A 20,541-nucleotide genomic window follows, 5' to 3' on the forward strand; every position below is an offset into this window, starting at 1 on the left:
ATTGGAATATAAATGACCAAAATCAGCACACAACCATGTTCACATAGACCGTGCTGGCATTTTGATGTTGAGCGGATTTAAAATCTTCCATCCGACATTTACCTATTAGCACTGAGCACAGAGTGCAGCTAAGGCTAATGGGATTGTCATTAGTTCTGCAGATGTGTGAAGTATCTGACAAGTTGAAGTTTGGCTCTTGGATGGGAAGTTAAAGGTTCACTGTGTAAAATATGAACGGTTTAATGACATCTAGTGGTGAGATTGCAGAATGCAACCTTCTGAGCACCCGTCACACCCAGTCTGCTTGTGTCCAGGCACAAAGTAGGGTACGGTGGCTATCATCTTCTGTTATTAGATCACTCTAACACATTTAAACAATCGTACATTGAGCTTTTCTTTCACCCAATAATTACTGAGGCATCTCACTAGAAACCAGATGTGTTAACTTCATAGTGGCAGCCAGCTGTCACTAAGTTGTTTGCCCCAGTTTTCAGCCATTATGTGAAGCTCTGCTAACTGACCTCTGGCTTTAGCTCTATAATTAGCATACTTGTAAAAGAATAGTATCTTCTCATCTAGCTCGTAGCAAGAAAGCAAATTAGTCAATTTCAAAAATGGTAAAATACTCTTTAAATACTCTTTATGTATAGAATTTGTAGTTTCCTGCAGCCCAATATTTATTTGATTTATTTTCTGTAATCAATGATAAAAAACACTATTTTAACAAAGTGGAAAATATTGTTGAGCACCCACACTACTGATATAAGTCAGCAGACAATACAGTCTCCGCCAAACTGTAATGTGACTTGTGCAAGTTTAGATCTCCTTTAAAAAATCAACATTGCTGAAAACGAATGTATCATGCAACAGATCCAGACAAAGGCTATAAACTGTGTCATGGAAGCAATTCAAAGTCTGGCAGATGGACAAAAGCCTCATCTGTATGTGACTTGATGAAATTAGTGTATTTTGGACAAACTGTTGTCAGTAAGCGGCAGCTGCTGCTGAATGCTCACTCACACAAGAAAAGCTCAGGGACACAGCTGGAGAAAACTCTAATGTGCTCTAGGTGCCTGACAAGGAAGACTGCTAGACAACACTGTTTTCTGAGCATGAAGAGAATGCATCCAATGCTAAAAGAAAGGTTCTGGGAATCTGAAATGTGTGTTTAGTTGGGGATTCCTGCATAAGACCAAACAAATAATGAGCTACTTCATAATGATCTGTTGTCAGAGTTTCAATTTTGTCCTTACAAATATATACTATATTTATAAGTATGTGAACAGATTTTGATGACTGTTCTTTGGCATGTTGGCTGAATTAGTAATTTATTAGCTATATTACATTTTACTTTAATGGCTTGATTATAAACTTCAGTCTGAATATCAGTTGCATGTATGCTGGATTGCATGTATCAAATCCATGTTCAGTGCCTGCAGAACTTATTAAATTCTACTTATATTTCCATACAATGAATATACACACCTACATAGCATATTTAACCAATTGTTAACTAAATTCTCAGGGTTTAAGTTTGTTTTGAAATAAATAAGCTATTATATAATAACTCCACAGGAACACATTGCCACATTACAGTATTATTATTATTATTATTATTATTATTATTATTAGTAGTAGTAGTAGTAGTAGTAGTAGTAGTAATAGTAATATAACAACAACAACATAATAATAATAATAATAATAATAGATATTATTATTGTTGTTGTTGTTATTGTTGTTGTTGTTCTTATGCACAACAGAATTATTAGAAGGTGAGTTTTGGCCTCCTAAGATAAAAATCTAGTTAGTTGCTAACTTTGTCTGCCATATGTGCTTAGACAGGTACCATAAGGTGTCTTGGGACAATTCTTTTAACTGATAAAAGCTTGGAGTTGGGCTAAACAACCAAAAGCCAACATGCTGTGGAGAGTTCAGGGGAACTGCAGAGTTGAGTTATAATTCTCTGAGGATTTGTCACACAAGTGACACATTTGTTCCATTTGTAACATAAAACTATTGATTAGTGCAGTTTTGAATAACGATGTCAGAACAGCAGCTCCATTTTCAGGTTTTATTGTCACATGCAAGTGTTTGACCTTCTGTTTGACAACAGTATGCAAAACTCTTCTGCAAATTCTTCATATTGATCAGTAATTATATATATATATATATATATATATATATATACTCTGACTCAGTTTGGACAGGTAGGGTCTAATACAGTTTATAGTCCTATATTATTCAGATTGTAGTGATTAGACTTTGTATACACTGAACTCTTCTATGTTGTTAGTCCACACTGCCAAAATGGGTCAAGGTGTTGTATGCTGCATAAAAAAATAAACTATGTTTTAACTGAGTACACTTATCTCTCCTGGAGTCACTAACAATATGGTTCTTAGCTTTAGCCACAGAGGTTTGTCCGTGTGTGTCTGTGTATGTGTGAGAGAGAATTAAATCAAAACAAGGTTTTTTTGTTAGCCTTTCCCATCTCCAACAAATGAGCTGTTGTTTCCATCCATTATCTACACCTGCTGGACAGGTCCTGCTGGACCTAAGACCAGTCCATCACAGGGCCACATAGAGACAAACAACCTCACACACTCACACTCACTCCTATGGGCAATTTAGAGTCACCAATCAACCTGACATACATGTTTTTGGACTGTGGGAGGAAACCAGAGTACCTGGAGAAAACCCACACAAGCACAGGGAGAACATGCAGACTCCACACAGAAAGGCCCCTGATGGGTTTCAAACCAGGAACCTTCTTGATGTGAGGCAACAGTGCTAACCACTAATCCTGTTGCCCAGCTGCTGTTTTTTAGTGCTTTTATGATGCATTTTTACCACATTTTGTGGAGCCCATGTAATATGTGGTATCAGTATGTATGTACTGTCAGTATGTCAGAATTCTGTAATTTTTATATTAAACCTTTTTCTTTTCAGTAATGGAAAAAAACAGGAACAAAAACATTCTTTGGATATTTATTTCCATTAGGCAATAATAAAAACAGTCAACTAAAAACCTCATACATTCAATTTTGATTTATTTAGACCCCACCGTTTTAGTCTATAGCCACTGAGTTAAAATGTTTTTTTAAACAGACTGTTAAAGAGTTAATCCGGACATCAAATTCATTCTTTCTACTATTCCTAATGTTTAGCCGTCATTAGTTTCATTTGTCATTTTATTTCCCAGAGTTCCCAGAGTTATAACAAATGTGTTTTTAATTATTGTATTTATTGTAGGCATACTTTATTTTCTTGACCTAAGAATGAACATGTTTATAGGGAGTTGACTCGAGTTGAGGCCTGAGCACTGAAATCATAATATTTTGAAGGGCATTAACTTTTACTTTGAAAACCTGAGGGCGAGTGTGCTCTTATTGTGTAAGCTTGACGGTGGCGTCTGCGCTGAGAACGGCACGGTGCTGGACTGAGGTGAGAAGGAAGATTGCCACAGAGCAGTCTTCAGGGGGAGGATCTACGGATCAGGCGGGGGTAAGAGTCTAACATTAGCAGCGGAAACTTTTACCGTGCCTCAGTTCAGCGGAAGTGGAGCTCGACTGAAGGCAGTTTCTTGTATGGTCGTTGAGTGACTCGTTTTTAATAAGTGGTTCGGATAGCTAGGATAAAAGTTTAACAACATGTCAAACCTCCGACCCCGACTGTGCACGATGGAGAAGGGCTCCAGTGGCTATGGGTTCCACCTGCACGGAGAGAAGGGCAAGAACGGGCAGATCATCCGGCTTGTGGAGCCCGACACTCCCGCGTCCGCAGCCGGGCTGCGCGCCGGTGACCGGCTGGCGTTCGTGAACGGGGTGAGCGTGGAGGGCGAGAGCCATCAGCAAGTGGTCGGCAGGATACGGGTCACCAGCGGGGCTTTAGAGCTTATTGTGGTGGACGCCGACACCGCTGAGCTGCTGAACAAACACAACCTGCAGTGTAGGAAAGAGTTCGTAACGGAGGGGATTCCCCTGCCCGGGCCGGACGGCGACTCGGGAGACGGGGACTCACAGAGCAACGGCACCCCGAGGGAGTCCACCCCTGTCCCGCGTGAGAACGGGGATGCATCGTCGGAGAGGTCAAGTGTCAGCTCCAGCAGCAAGGTAGAGATGCTGTCGCTGTTAGGCTGTACTGTCTTCTGTTATGTGTGGTAGGTCATCCTACCATCAAACCATCAAACAAGTATTACATAAAGGAGCCCTAAGCCACTGTGTAACATCCGGAGGGCTAGGTAGCTCTAATGTTGTTTGGTAAACTTTTTGTTGGTTGACATTGTACATGTTGCAAGAAGAAGCTGCAGACTAAGTTTGCCAGCTCATTAAATCTCTGTTCACTCTGAATCAGTCTCCTAAAGGAGTCAGTTAAAGCCTAAACAGCAGTGTCCCCTGCTCCTATCTCTCTATCTGATCTGGGGCCAGTGATCTCCAAAGGTCAGCAGTATGTGGAAACAAATCCCCTGGTAAGTAGCTACCGCCATTGCCAGTAAAAAGGCTTTAAGCTAAAACAGTGAGGTGACACAGCATGGTGAAATGTTCCGGGCCTCTATTCATTTCTGTTAAACACAGTCTTTGTCAGAGAAATGTCTGGAAGTCTGTGGACTTCCCGTCTTAAATTCCCAATCAGGTTTGGCTTGTTGGACCAGAGGCTTTGTCACATTATGAGTGAGACATGTGTTTTTTACGCTATTACATTATGTGATAGGATTTGGAGTGATGTGAATTGACATAACTAACTAATTGACTAACCCCAGAGTCTGTAGACTCGAGTTGTATCACATCAAAAACCTTGACTAGTAACAAAACTAATGGTTGGACACTGTCTAGGACTCTGACAGCTTCCACCACATTAAGGTTGAAATACTTTAAAACAGTTTTCTTGTTTCGGTTCACCATCATCTGACCTCTTTAAAAGAAAAGGCTTTTGTTGTTGGTTATGAAACTATTTTATAACATTATTCTTTAAGCCTAGTCATAAACATGGCAAGATTTTTGGCAGACTAACTGTTTTAGGCTGTGCAAGTGCCCCGATTTTAATGTTGTGCAACAGAAATGCAAAGTAGCCTCATTGTGGAGCTGTTTAGCTGCGTGAACTGAGAAGTGGTTATTTTTGTTTCTTTGAAGGATTTTTGTTTTAAATAAAAAGGTAATCAGTGTGAAGCATACAAACATGTTCTTATTTGGATGACTTAAACTTTGTGCTTAGAGCCCTAACTAGGTCACTATGAGTCAGTGGTTAGTACTGTTGCCTCACAGAGCAAAAAGGCTCTGGCTTCCAACCTGGGTCTGAAACCACCACATTTGTGACCTGAGTCTAACTTGGTCAAGTCATGTAATTTTGGATATACTTGATCTCACGCAAGAAGGTACATTTCCCTCTTATTCTGATGCCACATGTATAAATGAGATGTTTAGGTTTCTGCCTCTTTCCACATAGGTGGTTGTCATTAATACTCTGACACCCAGTAAGTGCAAAGGCTGGGTTCACTGACTGGGATGCTGCAAGCTTCCTGCTACATTCCTCCCTGATGGGACACTTGGCAGAGCTTGACTGATGGTCTGATAACTTATCTCCCAGTGGGATACATTTAAGTGAAACTTACCTTGCTGAGCACAATCATGGTTAAACAATAGTTTCTTTCCCAGATTCCTCTGTGTTATACCTAGTATTGCGATCCAGGGCTCAGCCACCAAACTTTTTTCACATTAAGTTAACCAAAATCCTCATGCTGATAGTCTTAGTGAAGTCTTGGAAATATAATTCTGCAGTGATCGCTTTTTTTGTGGCAGGATGAAAGCTTGAACTGATGGAGCATGTCATCATATTATGGTAAGATCCTGGTCTTGAGCGACTCAGTCCTGCACCACACTGAGAGCCGTCTGTTGGTCACCATAGAGACTCCCAGCAGCAGAAAGAGGCTTTGTCCACAGTGTTTGCATGGGGAGAAAGGCTTCTGGGCCAGGGAGGAAAGGAGAGAGGGCTCTCACGCCTTAACAAGGAGCCAAGGCTGATATACATACAAGCCTCACTCCACGCACAGTGTCCTGGGCTGGAGTGAAGTGAGAATATGTGTGTAGGGACAAGAGGGGGCTGGCCACAGGATTTGTCCTGTACCCTTAGATGTGAAAGTGTCAAACAAATGATGGAATTAGAGGATCCTAAATGAATAGAGGTGAGGTTCTTGACTGAAAATGTGATGTTGGTCCACACCTGTGGAGTCACTGCACTGCTAATTTTTGTCTCTTTGATTTTTAATTTTTTTGGCAGATGAAGTTAGTTTGCAGGTCAGCATTTGACACACAGTGCATGGGTACTCTGTTGTCTTACAGCCAAACATTTCACCCTTTGTGCTCCTTCTCGCACTCACTTTACATGCTCTCCCAGAAGAACTTTAGAGGAGGAATGACGCAGCGCTCATCTTTCTCTTTTAGTGTTTCACAACACTGCTTATCCATCCAGCTCATAAAGAACAATTAATCTGGAACTTTATTGATTCAGCACTAGTAAGTGCTGTAAATCACATTTACTGTGATGTCACTTGATGTGGCTGCAGTTGCATAGGTCTGTTGACCCAGTGTGTTTAGTTAGAGATGTATTAAGACATTAGATTAGTTTGTTTTAAAACCCCTAAAATAATTGCACTCAAGATATTTTACAAAAATAATGTAGTAATCCAGTGGTTTTACAATACCATCATTATTTATTTTGATAATAAATTAAGCGTTTCGTGTAATTTATCAAACACATATGGCAAATACATTCTGGTTCCTGGCAGCTAATCATAAGTGAACATATGCTGCTACCTTTCATTTAATATCATTGTAAATTAGAGTTTGAAGTACAGCTTAGACAAGATACTTACTGACATCACTGTGGGCCCTGGGAAATTTTAATGGAGGTCATTTTTTCCATGCTGGTGTTTTAAAGAAAAAAATGTAGGCAGAAAGGCTGTCAATTCAACCTCATTATATTGCATTTTATGTGAGGTCATCATCTGCTGGTGATGGTGACACGTTTCCCCTGACTGGACACCTGACTGTGCAGCCTATGCTCATTGTTTTCAACAGTTGAGAAAAAATTCTGAAAGTGTTGCTGCTGACACTGAAATTTAATGGCCCTGGCTGGGAGAGCAACTTTCCATCAGGTGGTTCTTTATATGGGCTGCCGTCCAAAACACACCACATAAAAGTGCCCTTGGCGTCATCTGACTGGGATCCTCATTGCCTAACTGTTTTCTTAGTGACATAGTCTAAACAAACACACCTACACAGATACAAAATGTCCTGTAGGACATTAGTATTAAAGAACATGGAGAAGTCCATTCATTCTCAGCATTTTCCATTTGAGGTTAATTAATCGTGGACATGTTCTCTGTTCTCTTAGGGACTAACGGGCCATGAATTTAAGTTCCAACAAAAGCCTGTAGACCCATCAAGATCTAATCAGAGTTTTTGGTATGACAGGGACCATAATTATATCTGGTGCAAGTTATTAACAGAGTGTATTTGAGGTCCCTTCTCCTCTCAAACTCATGACTGAACTGGTTCTGTGGTTGATGTGGGGGTGTGCCATCCAGCTTAGGCTCTGCCTGCTTTCTACTCTCATCAGTCAGCAGTTGATAAATTGAGAATCCAGCGTGATCAAACATATTCAGATGTTTAAATGCTTAGAAACCCAGGAAACAGTGCGCAAGAATATACAATAAAAACACAATATGTGCTGAAATGGAATCTTTTGTGTCACCATTCCCTTAGTACCCTGTAAATTAAACAAATGATTCAAAAACAAATACAGCCACTTAGTCAGGTGTGTGCTGTGGTGGCAGGTGACTAAGGCTGCGTACAACAGCGATGGGAGCATTTGTGGAGGTGCGTTGTTAGATACACTGGTGAGACAATGAAATAAGATCCAGGAAGTCTAATAGGAGGAGCAGTATTTAGTGTTCAAGTCTCATTGGATGTCAAAACACGGCACTTTGGTTTGTAATACTCACAAACAGGATTGTACAACTCTGGAGTTGTTACCACAAGTTACCACAGCTGCATTCATGTTACAAAGTAATCTATCAGGAATGCACAATGGCCAGCTAATGGCAAGTATGGCCAGTGTTGGTATACCTTTCAATTAAATGACATGGTTTCATTTCTCCTGATGATTTGGTAATGAAATGTCTGCTACAAGAAATTCATATTTGCCGGATATTAGCAAGATTCTAATGCAGTGTTGATGTAACTAGTCCACATCAGGGTAGCATCAAACAGCATCTGTGCAGAAATGGTTTATTTGTTATTCATTTCTTATGTTATTGTTTTTTAGTCTCCACTTTTTTTAGTTACCTTTCTGTCACCATATTCATCACATTCCTATTAGCTCCTTGCTGTATGCATTGTAACACATCATTGTAGCTGTAGAGTTTAAGGAAAGGGGCCCTGTGTGCAACTACACGCGCACAAACACACAATCCACAGCAGCAGATAAGTTCTTAGCTCTTGGGGTGGAACCTGTGAGGAAACCACTTCCTGTCCTTGTAGCTAGTTGCTATAGTACTGAACCAACACTGTTTGTCTTTGTCTGTTAATGATAACCATAATGCTACATGTCATGGCAGTGCTGTGTTTATTGCGTAAGCTAATAACCTCCTAAGGCAATAAACACAAAACTAAACGTTACCATGATCAATAGGTAGGCACACAGATGGTAATCCACTGTCACTGTGCAGGCATCAAACTTAGTGCAACAGCTCTGATACAAGTAAAGACTATACATGTGATATTTCACACAGCGCACTAAACATAAAAGAGAGACCACGAGTAGATCATTAAGCAGCATAATGTGCTACTTTCTTTATTTAGGCTTTTCACCATGGAAAATGAGTTGAAAATGAGCCAGGCTGACTTGGTCATAGTACTTGGTTACTTGGTACTTAATTCTGGTCAGTTGCACAGTTCTTCTGTTAACATGTAGTGATCCCTGGATTCTTTTTGAGTTGATTATTTGTTATTTCTTGTGTTGGGGTGTTTTTATCATCATGTTAGCCATGTATAGCCAGTTTCTCTCTGTAGAACGGTGCCCACAGATCATAAAGTTTTCACATCTCACACTGTTTTAGTGTTTTATCATCAGATGAAGGTCTTCCAACCAGGTCAGCCCTCAGTATGAGATACCAGGCTGGGGCGCAGGATCTGATGTTTAACTACAGTGAGCTGTAAAACCATTAACCTTTGATATTCAACAAGCTTAGGGCAGGGTTACAGTGGCCTGTACTTGTTGTCTCTTGTACTAAAGCGCTAAAACAAGGCCAAAGCTGCATACATGCTGCAGCTGTTTGTGGTACATCACAAACCACGTTATTTCTGTGGTCGTTGAATGTCACTCAGCCTGCAGCAAGGAACAGGTATAACAGTAACCCAGTGATGGCCATCTGTCCATCCACGGGCACATTAGAGTCTAGAGCAGCTCACTGCTAATTCAGAATACTTGTGGCTGAGGGAAATACACCTAAGTAATTAGAGCAGTATGTGTAGGATACTTGGCACTTTGCAATTAGGCACTGAGAACACACACTCTTGATACTTTAATGAGTACTGATGATTACATGGTGCTGACTGTTGTAAGTAAAATATCTGATAAATGTACAACATACCACTGTTGAGCATTAGACACAAATAGTATCAGTTCTACCATGTCAGAGAGGCTAAATGATACTGTGATGTCAGTATCATACCGCACTTGCTGCTGACACTGTGGTTTTCCTGTGCATGCAGTTTTCATATTGTCTTTCTTAATATGACAGTACGTGTGGTATAGAAGTGTTTGCTCAGTTTTCAGCAGCCGGCTACTTCACACAGGTCGAGAGACACCTGCTGGCCTGCTTATGAAAGGAGTCTGAGGGATATTTTAGATCTGCCAATAAATGTGATGACCGTGGCTGATCACAAAGAAAGGTACAGAGCATATACAGATACTAAAAAAAAAAAAAAATCCTTCTCAAAATTCAAAAACAACTCAAAATTGCTTCTGTTTCTGCTGGACTCAAGATGATGGTGAGTGGCTGTCACCTGGCTGCAGATCAAACTGCCTCACAGCATTTTTGCATAGAGTTGAGCAGTCCTGAACGTTTGCCTGCAGTGTTGCTGGGTGCTGTTTGAATCTATCGAGGGCTGCGAGGGGCACAAGGCTGCAAATCCAGGTCTCACTCATAGTGAATAGCAACTGTGGCCAGCCATGCTATTTGAAACTGTATATGAGATTTTCCCTTTAGATTGGCATCCTTAGTGAACATTTCTGCCACTGTCCCCAGGCCTCTGCATTTTTGGCATCTGTGAGCCCAGGTTAACAAACACAACCTGTGGAAAGTGAACTCTGACTAGCACCGTATGCTAGCTGGAAGCAGGATATATAGACTGTTTGGTTATTGGCTGAGCTACGAAGCATGAGTGAAAGAGAGATGCAGTCTATCTCGGGACACCTCCTGTGCCACGAGCAGATTCTCAGCTTCCCTGTGGTGCAGTAAATGGATTATATGGTGCTTTTTCACCTTACATGACAGGCTCAAATAACACCAGTAACCTTCAGGTTCCTGTCAAATCTGATCTTCCTGTATAAATGTTGGAATTGAGGGGAGGACTGCCTAGCTTGTGGCCATGTGGTGCTGACGGTCAGTTGTTAAACCATCCGTTGCTGTGGCTGCTGGTGTAACATGGTCAATTAATGGTACTTTTATCTAAAAAAATAATGTGCAATGGTGTGTAGGAGTGGCTGGTGTATTAACTACCACACTACAGACTCATCAATAGGGCTTGTGGGGTATGAAATGACAGCAATGGAAGTAACTAGACTTTATCCTTCAGCTATAGTTGCTAACTGTGTGGGTTCATCGAAACATTTGTTGTCAAATAGCTGCTGACTGCTGCTTGAAAAGAGGTTCATAAGTGTGGTAAGCAGCATTAGGATAGAACTGTCCTTTCCTAACAGGAGGCACTGCCATGGATACAGTCAATTGCTGAGACACATGTAGAGTCTCAGCTTGTGAGTTGAGATAATGGAGGTTTACAGCATTCCACCAGTGTACTTTGCACCTCATCTCTTATATCATACTTATCGACTTCATTAACAGCCATTGATTATGTGGGCTTTGTTGTAAACGTGCAATTCCATCCAGAGGTTCAACCTTGCTATCGCTTCAAGGTCTGCCAGGATCATACTGGCTCACCCAAGATGTTTCAACAATCATTAGCCAAGCTGAGCCAAGCTGAGCTCATATAAATCACTGGATCAATGTATAAGCCATGTTGTAAGTGGTAACAAGTGATTGCATCTATCTTGTGTGCTGATCAAGTGCTGAGGTTGCAGTGGTTGATCTGATATGTACCAGTAAATGAGAATCATTTACTGATGGCTGCTGATAGCTGAGGCTGTTGCATACAGAGCTATGGTTTTATCAGGTAAATGAAGTGCAGCAGGTGGTATACTGTTGATGCCATGCGCACCTTAGTTGTAAAAGGCTTTGAGGCAAGTTTTCTCACATTTACATGAAATCCAAAAGGAAATGAAAAAAATACATGAAAGGGGAATTTAAAGTTAATTCAGGTGCATCAAATACTTACTATAGCTATGGTGTAGTGAGCCAAACATCTTAAAGACCTAAAATGAAAGTAGTTATAATAAATTTTGTATCATCACATACATGTAATGTCTTCTACTTTTCAGGCATTTTCCCGAGTCCTGCAATGATAACATAGCTCATGGCCTCAGTGCAGCAGTGCTGTAAACATGTGATAATGTTAAGTGATTAAATGAATATACAGGCCCTTCATATACGTATGGGATTAGACACTCAACCAGGCACTGGCCCCAGAAGGATTAGCAGAGAGCTACTGTTCCATGCAGTTACTAAAATAGGTCAACTGTAATAAACTATATAAACTGTCCACATACTGTAAGAAAAGGCTTTGCTGTGTTGATGTAAGTGTCCTGCCAATTTATGGCTGACTTTCTCACATACTCGACTCACAAAGTCTTTTTTTTTTTAACAAAGTATCCTCATCTACAGCCCTCTGTCATGGTGTACCTCTGCTGTTTCTTCACACTTTCTTTTGTCAGCAACATTATTAGACAGTATAATACAGACTTTAATTCTTATGCCGATGGCATTCAATTATACAGCCCTGTATACTTTAAAGGCGTGTTAGCAGGTCACCTAAGTATCCTGAAATATTTTACTCCCAAATAAACAGAAGAGTTTCTTATTAGCTCTCCTCATCTTTAACCTTAATATGAGCAGCTCTATATAACATTAGATAACCACACTATTACACAGACATTGTGAGAATCCTAGGTGTTAACTTTAATAAATCTCTTTCTTATCCCTCCACACTAAACAGGTTGTTAAATTGGCTTTATTCCACCTTAACATATCGAAAAAATCAAATCCTGTCTATCTAAATCTGATTCTGAGATTCTTATTCATAAATTTGATTCCTCCTGTCTTGATTATTGCAGTGTATTTCTCTCTGACTCTCTGGAATCCACTTTCTACCCATCTTAAGATTGCCCACTCTCTTGAGTCCTCTAAATCTAAAGTAAACACTAGCTTCTCACCTGCCTTTGGTTAGCTTAATTACCTTTACGCTACCATCTGATCATTGCGCCTACATAATTTATGTTTTATTACTGTATCAAAACATCTGCTGTACCTTCTTATCTGGTTTTATTATGTTTGTTGCTGTTTTGTGAAATGTACGGTAAATAAAGTTACAATAGGGACGTGTCATGACGTACATATTGTGTAATTTAGAACAAACATGGCATTAGCCACCTTTGAAAGTAGACTGCAATGGAGAAATCTAAGATTAATGGACTATTTGTAAATAAATAAATTGTAAATAAATGACAGTTAGTGAAATCAGCCATTTAGTACCAGCCATCACATCTGTCCTTTCATCAGAAATGCCCATGCAACTATTGGGTTTTCTCACTGCTCTTGGTGTTTATCAAATACTGTAAAACAGCTTGGGCACAGGTATCTGAGATGTAGATTGACAACTATCAGCTGTTGTATCTATAGCTGTTTGGCCCAGGTGTCAAAGATCTGGGTCTTTATATTAAAGTCAACATTTTATTTATGTCATTAGTCATGTATGTCCAATAAAAACAGACAAACAGCAAGCCAAAGCCTCGTGCTGAATGTTTGCTGTGTTGCCACCAACATTAGCTAGTGGTAGTACTGTAAACCTGAAGCTTTAAGCTAAATATTGGAGAAACTACACCAAGTGCACACAGTGGGTATTTGTGGAAGTCGGTCTCTACCAGTCACTTAAGGTCACACTTTGTCTTATTCAACGTTAAAGAGTTCCCATGAAATCTCAGAGGTAGTGTCACTTGGGGCCGTTTTAGAAAGCCTGAAATCTGAGCAGCCACAGAGGTGTCAGGGACCGGCATTGACCAGCTTTACACAGATACAGTCAGTCCAGTCATGCTGATATTTCTGTGTTTTGTGTGCAGGAGGAGAGAGGCGGGCTGCGGCCTCGTCTCTGTTACGTGAAGAAGGGACCTAATGGCTATGGCTTCAACCTGCACAGTGAGAAGTCCAAACCAGGCCAGTTCATCCGAGCTGTGGATGAAGACTCTCCAGCACAGAAAGCAGGCCTCAAAGTACAGGACAAGCTCGTTCAGGTACCCCACTTAACCTGCACACACAGTCACTACGTCATGATGCTTTGCTTTATTCTGTGTCTTGTACATATGTGTTTCAGCAGTAATCCTTTCACATCTAAATGCTCCTGTGGTGTAAATGATTTTCAGCTTGTCTTTGAAGCATACTGACCTTTTCTCTGTCACTGTGTGTCTGTGTGTCTGTGTGTCTGTGTGTCTGTGTGTCTGTGTGTCTGTGTGTCTGTGTGTCTGTGTGTCTGTGTGTCTGTGTGTCTGTGTGTCTGTGTGTCTGTGTGTCTGTGTGTCTGTGTGTCTGTGTGAGAGAGAGAGAGACGAGCAAGCCTCATAGCCAGGTTGAACATGGCAGGGTCAGAGTTAATCCACTTACTGTGTCTGCAGGCTGAATTACTGGCTGCCCTGATACTCTGCAGGGCCTGCCACATGCAGTAGGGCGGAGGAAGGAATTATGTAAATGAAGTGATACCATAACTGTACATACAGTGTTTCACAGTGAGATAAAGGCTTGAAACAGGACAATGTGGAGCTTTAAGCTGGGGAGGCAGAATGCTGAAAATGTGATGAGATCAGGGAGTTTGTATGTTGGGTCACTCCAGAGGAATATAACATAATGTTCTGTACCACCTGTTGACATTCACAGCCAGTGTGGGAGCTGGTGATTTCTGACAGTATTCCCACTTCAGCTCTTCCTCCCACTGGAATTCCTCAGTTACTGATATTCCTACATGCTTGATTGGTTCCAACACTGGGAGTACTGGTTGTGTACCACACCCCACAATGCAGTAGGGTGTGGTACAAAGTGCTACAAAACATTTTCCATTACTGGAACCCCTACTTTCTCACAGAGACATCACATGCCATTCCGTATCTTTAAATATCTCGATAGCTTGCTTACTTTGCCTGCTGGCCTCTATGTGAATGATCAGGAACAGCATATATTTGATGTCATGTCTTCCATTAACTCTCTAACTTGCACTGGTCGTCTGGGACTGCTGCAGGAGCAACTGTGACAGACAACTGGTAGTCACATCTGTTCCCAGTTATATAAGTAGACCCTCTGCACACTCCCTATAATACATTGTAGGAGAAAATATCATAAGCTCACTGGTGCAAAACTACGTGTAAGTGGTAAGTGGAAAGTGGAAAGTGAGGTTAAATTGTGGAAAGAGTTGCAATAGAAAGAGCGGATGTACACAGAGCAGACTTAAACTTGCTTTAATCATCTGAATGACTGATGCATTAGTTTGACTCCAGGATTATCCACATGATTTTTTTTTCTCATTTAGCTGAAGAAAGTTTGCAGCCATCCAGGTTTCAATATACTGAAGACAGTTACTGAGGTGACGTTCCATGTCCCTAGTGCCAGTTTCAGTGTCCAGGGATCGGGTTGTCGAGGTCCCCACCTTTTACCACTGCCCGATATACTGGCCCTTTATAGATCCTCCTGCGGGAGGTGGACCCACAGAAGGGCGGACCCACATTGCCTTTTCAGGCTTTGCCCAGCTGGGCCCCATGGGAGGAGACCCAGTCACCAGGGAGCTCGCCTACGAGCCCCAACCCCAGACCTGGCTCCAGGATGGTGGCTTCGCCGTACCAGGGGAGAATCTCCTCAACCCAACCTACACACCTTCCATAGAGGAAGCAGAGGCTGGGGAGTCGGAGGCTGATCCATCCATCACCCAAGCTGAAGTCACTGAGGTAGTTCGGCAGCTCCTCTGTGGCAATGCACCGGGGGTGGATGAGATCTGCCCTGAGTATCTCAAGTCTATGGATGTTGTTGGGCTGTCATCTTGTTGCGCCTCTGCAATATCGCGTGGCGACTGGGGACAGTATCCCTGGATTGGCAGACCGGCGTGATGGTCCCTCTTTTTAAGAACAGGAGGAGGGTGTGTTCCAACTATAGAGGGATCACACTCTTCAGCCTCCCTGGGAAGGTCTATGCCAGGGTGATGGAGAGGAGGATCCGGCTGATGACGGAACCTCGGATCCAGAAGGAACAATGCGGTTTTCGTCCCAGTCGTGGACCAGCTCTATACCCTCTTCAGGGTGCTTGAGGGATAGTGGGAGTTTGCCCAACCAGTTCACATGTGTTTTGTGAACTTGGAGAAGGCATTTGCCCGCATCCCTCGTGACATCCTATGGGAGGTGCTCTAGGAGTATGGGGTCCGGGGCACTTAAGAGCTATCCGGTCTCTGTACAACCAGAGCAGGAGCTTGGTTCGCACTGCCGGCAGTAAGTTAGACCCTGGCAGGGCTGCCCTTTATCACCGGTTCTGTTCACTGTTTTTATGGACAGAATTTCTAGGCGCAGCCAGGGGCCAGAGGGAGTCCAGTTCGGGGACCACAGGATTTCATCTCTGCTTTTTGCATATGATGTTGTCTGTTGAGTCCATCGAGCCAGGACCTTCAGCATGCACTGGGACGGTTTGCAGTCATCCCAGTGTGAAGCGGCTGGGATGAGAATCAGCACTTCCAAGTCGATATACTGGGCCGTTGTGGTGAAGAAGGAGCTGAGCCGAAAGGCGAAGCTCTCTATTTACCGGTCAGCCTACGTTCTGACTCTCACCTATGATCATGAGCCCTGGGTCATGACCGAAAGGACAAGATCTCGGATACAAGCGGCTAAAATGAGCTTCCTTCGCAGGGTGGCTGAGCGCTCCCTTAGAGATAGGGGCAGGAGCTTTGTCACCCAGGAGGAGGTCGGAGTGAGAGAGAGCCAGTGCTCCTCCGCATCGAGAGGAGCCAGCTGAGGTGGCTCGGGCATCTGTACCGGATGCCTCCTGGGCGCCTCACTGGAGAGGTGTTCTGGGCATGTCCCACCGGTAGGAGACCCCAGGGAAGACCCAGGACATGCTGGAGGGACTATGTCACTCAGCTGGCCTGGGAATGCCTCGATGTCCCCCCGGACAAGCTAGATGAAGTGTCCCGGGAAAAGGAAGTCTGGGCATCCCTGCTTAGGCTACTTTATCAAAAATAAACACTCTTGTGTATTTGGGCTACCCACACGACCCGTCCCCGTATAAGTAGAAGAAGATGGATGGACTGATGGAGTTACTGAGGTTAGGTTATTATTAGTCTCTATGTGGTGCTAAATGTAGGTGTCTCAGTGAAACAGTGAAAAGGGATAGTGTTTTCGGATAATGTAGCTGCTGCGATGATATATCCAGAGAAGAGGACTGGACTGAATACAGAACCTTGGAGGTCCCACAGATAAGATAACTGCCAGTTAATGCAGTTTTAGGTTTATTTTTATTGCTACATTGACGTAGTTCAACACTCTCCCCTCCTCATCTCTCTCGTCTCAGGTTAATGGCGTGTCGGTGATCAGGATGCAGCACTCAGAGGTGGTTGCAGCCATCAAAGCCGGAGGAGACGAGACCAGGCTGCTGGTGGTCGACCCTAAGACAGATGAATTCTTCAACGGATGCAACGTCCTGCCCACCGAGGAACACATCACTGGTACGTATGACAGAATGGAGGAATATGGATTATTTGATATTACAATGTTAAAAGAATAACCAGGAACTTATCAGAAATATGTTTTTACTGTAAAATGAGTGAGGCTTCTTGGTCTTGTTTGCCCACTGTAGGACCTCTTCCTGACCCAGTGTCGAACAGAGCATCAGAGGAGGAGGAGGTGAGGAGCACTGTGCACATGACATGCTGATCCTTACTGGGCATTCCTGTTTTGTTCTACATGGTACAAAGTAACTACAGACTGCTTCTGCATGGTCCATGGGGAAATTTCCCTTTTGTTAAAATAATGTGATGTATTGCAAGCACTAAACACAGAGACCCGGCTCAAGCTTCATTAACATTTATTTTTTGAGTAACTGAACAAAGCAGGGGGGGGCTTTCATAACACTGCACTCTAACTCATGGTTCCACCTGAGCTCATGCTGTAACATTGAACAGTACATTCACTACCCAGCTGCCACTGGGACACTACAATAGATTCTTTCTATGCATGTCTGCCCCACATAGGGGGGACTTTAGGTGAAGGGATGAGTTTCCCGGAGGGTCAGAAACAATACTGGTCTGTGGCTGATATGTTGTGTTGGAGACTTTCAAAGATTGAAGTATTGTTGAGTGATGGTGAAAAGGCTTGAAACCAGCTGTTCCAATAAGTGTTTGACAAGATGAATGCATTCTGTTATAATGAAGCACTTCACTGTGGCATGAGCCATTGCACAAGGATCATTCTGATTAAATGCTTTGAGCATGTAGTTAAATGCACATCTTATCAGCTCAGCAGAAAAGGAAAGCAGCAGAGTGTAGTGGCTGGATGAAAGGAGAGGCCAGTACATGGAGCGATGCCTCCTTGTATTTAAATGAGTCTGCCTGCAACTAAAACTAACATGGACTGGCCTTATTGAATTCACAGCTCATGCTGTCTTTCACTATGCTCTCAGGAGCGTCTTCTGTCACTTCACAGTTCCAATCTGTGAGCGATGCTTCCAGAATAAGTTCAGGACAAATCCAATTACTGATCCCCTTCACGTGGCTGTACAGTAACCAGGTTACTACAGTGCATGTAAATGTGTTTCCCGATTACTCACGTAACCTGATTTCTCCAGTGTGTACACAAATGCACCACATGTGACATTCCACAGGCACAGGAGGGTGAGTTTATCAAAAGTAAACACTCTTGTGTAGGACGGATCAGCAACACTCCCCCTCCTCTCGTCACACACACACACACACACACACACACACACACACACAGACGACATGGGAGGAGTGGATTGCCCCTCTGGTGACATTGTGGCTGACCCTTCACCATAGCAACAAGAGCTCACCAGTGTGTTTCCCTCCCTCTCTCCTTTCTGTGTCCTGGAGGATCATGGGATTGAATGGCTTTATCTCTGAAGGCAAATTGGGATTATGCTAATGAGATCACTAATGAGCATTGTTCACATACTCGCACATGCAGCAGAAAGGATCATTCATTCACCAGCAAATTACATAACACAGCACTCAGCTTCAATACTCATGACGACCCCTGACCTGAAATGTGTCTGTACATGTATGTGTGTGTGCATTTACTCTGTCTGATCAGCTGACCATAGATGCAGGACGTTCAGCATGAAGTAGTTGTTGTGGTTTAGTGCTTTTAAGAGCATCTCCAGACCTCAAGAAACCAACACCACAGGGCTCTTGTGTCATGCAGCATACTGTAGTGTTTGTCCCAAATCACCTACATAGACCTGGGTTTATTTTTAGAAGAGCAGCTGCCTTTGAGTTGCCAATTTGAAAATCACCCAAGGGTAACATAAGGTGGGTGAGGTCCCACAGTGCATCTTAGGAAACATGGCGTTTTTTACTTTTTATGTGTTAATATACCAACTGCTTTCCATCCTGTGATCAGCGCTGACACAGAGTCTCGCCTTTGATGAGTGAGTGATGAAAGAACACCAAGGCGCTCTGTGCATCACGGTGACTGACAGGAGGCGGCTGGCGGCCCCTGCTGGAGAAAAACATTTTCTCACACAGATTGTTGTAATTTTGTGAACACATTTTGAAGTTTCAGTCTCCACAACACATTTTTTTGTGGTGCTCTGCAATGAAGATGACAATTTCAAAATGAAAGGAGCCAACGGGAATCTCATTCATTCATTCATTATGACAGTGATGTTTTTTTGTCTTTGGCAGGCAGCAGCAAGGATGAAGCCGAAAGTGTCTGTGAGCTCGTCATCCTCCAGTGCCTCCTCCAATGCCTCCCTGCCTGCAGTGACGAGCAGCCCCCCCCCTCCACAGGTAACATGAGCTGGAACATTCATATCATAGAGGCACTGTAGCAAAATGTTTCTATTGCTCAGATACGTTAAATACTGAATATCACCTGAAAATGCCTCTTTTCCACCTCCTTGTAAATACTGCACTTGCCAAAAGCAATGCAAATGTATGTTGTTTACAGATTATTCAAGGTAGCAAATAAACTGTTAAATCACGTACATACAGGCTGAGAGGGCGCAGGAGCCAGCTCCAGCAGCTGACAGCTTCAGTCTGGGCATGTCCCTGGCCCAGGCCAAAGAAAGAGCCCATCAGAAACGAGCAGCCAAGAAAGCCCCGACCATGGACTGGAGCAAGAGGAACGAACTGTTCAGCAACTTATAAACATCATCATCATCATCATCATCATCATCCTCATCATCATTCCCATCTCCTCAGACTCGTCTGTATTCGCCTCTGGTGGATAATTCAGTTGAGATAATTGGCCTCTGGATTTGGTTTTTACCTTTATCACACTGCTTTTGAAAGACACTGTGTTCATCTACAACATTTTAAACTCCCGTGTTGAACAGTATTATTTGATGATTTTATTTGTTCTAATTTAGGATTTTGCCACTTTTGAAATGTCAGTGTCACACAGGAATGAATGTTAATATATTAAGAATGTTTGAAAGAATAGTAATGTACAGTTTCTCACATAAAAAGCACCTTGTAAGGAATAAAGGGGGCATAGGAGAATTATCTGCTGATTTTAAACTTACAGGTATGTCAGGTGTTAATGTCTCCAATCAGCTACTAGAATTTAGTAGAGCTCTAGTCAGTATCTGAATGAACAGTGCTGAGTGATTCTGCTGAGCCTTCACTGCCAACATAACCATTCCATGGCAATCTGTTTTCCTGTTGGAACAGTGTTCAAACTCCAACAGGGTGCTGAAGTCTTAGGGCGGCTGAAGGGACTTTTTCATTTTTAGAACCATGAAAGCTCTAGCAGCTTTGGAAACAAACCCCATGTTTGTCCAGTCACTTGTCGCTCCAGGGCTTCTGTTGTTATGATTTATAATTCTGTCACATTATTTTTTCATGTTGCTCTTGTTAGATTTGTACATACATGAATAAATGATTTACAAGGACA

General features: G+C 42.5%; 1 protein-coding gene across 1 annotated transcript; it reads left to right on the top strand.

Annotated features, from left to right (window-relative positions):
• Positions 1 to 3,464: 3,464 nt before the first annotated feature.
• nherf1a (NHERF family PDZ scaffold protein 1a) lies at positions 3,465 to 20,541 on the top strand. Its single transcript, XM_026315259.1, has 6 exons — positions 3,465 to 4,112; positions 13,510 to 13,680; positions 16,982 to 17,135; positions 17,267 to 17,313; positions 19,329 to 19,433; positions 19,638 to 20,541. Exons 1-6 carry the CDS (start codon positions 3,651 to 3,653, stop codon positions 19,791 to 19,793), a joined length of 1,095 nt encoding a protein of 364 aa, XP_026171044.1. The 5' UTR covers positions 3,465 to 3,650; the 3' UTR covers positions 19,794 to 20,541.

This window comes from Mastacembelus armatus, chromosome 19 (assembly GCF_900324485.2).
Source record: "Mastacembelus armatus chromosome 19, fMasArm1.2, whole genome shotgun sequence".
NCBI lineage: Eukaryota > Metazoa > Chordata > Actinopteri > Synbranchiformes > Mastacembelidae > Mastacembelus > Mastacembelus armatus.

Coding starts and splice junctions, on each gene's coding strand:
- nherf1a (XM_026315259.1), top strand. CDS start 3,651: ATGTCAAACCTCCGACCCCGACTGTGCACGATGGAGAAGGGCTCCAGT. Junction 17,314..19,328: donor GAGCATCAGAGGAGGAGGAG/GTGAGGAGCACT, acceptor TGTCTTTGGCAG/GCAGCAGCAAGGATGAAGCC. Junction 19,434..19,637: donor GCAGCCCCCCCCCTCCACAG/GTAACATGAGCT, acceptor ACGTACATACAG/GCTGAGAGGGCGCAGGAGCC.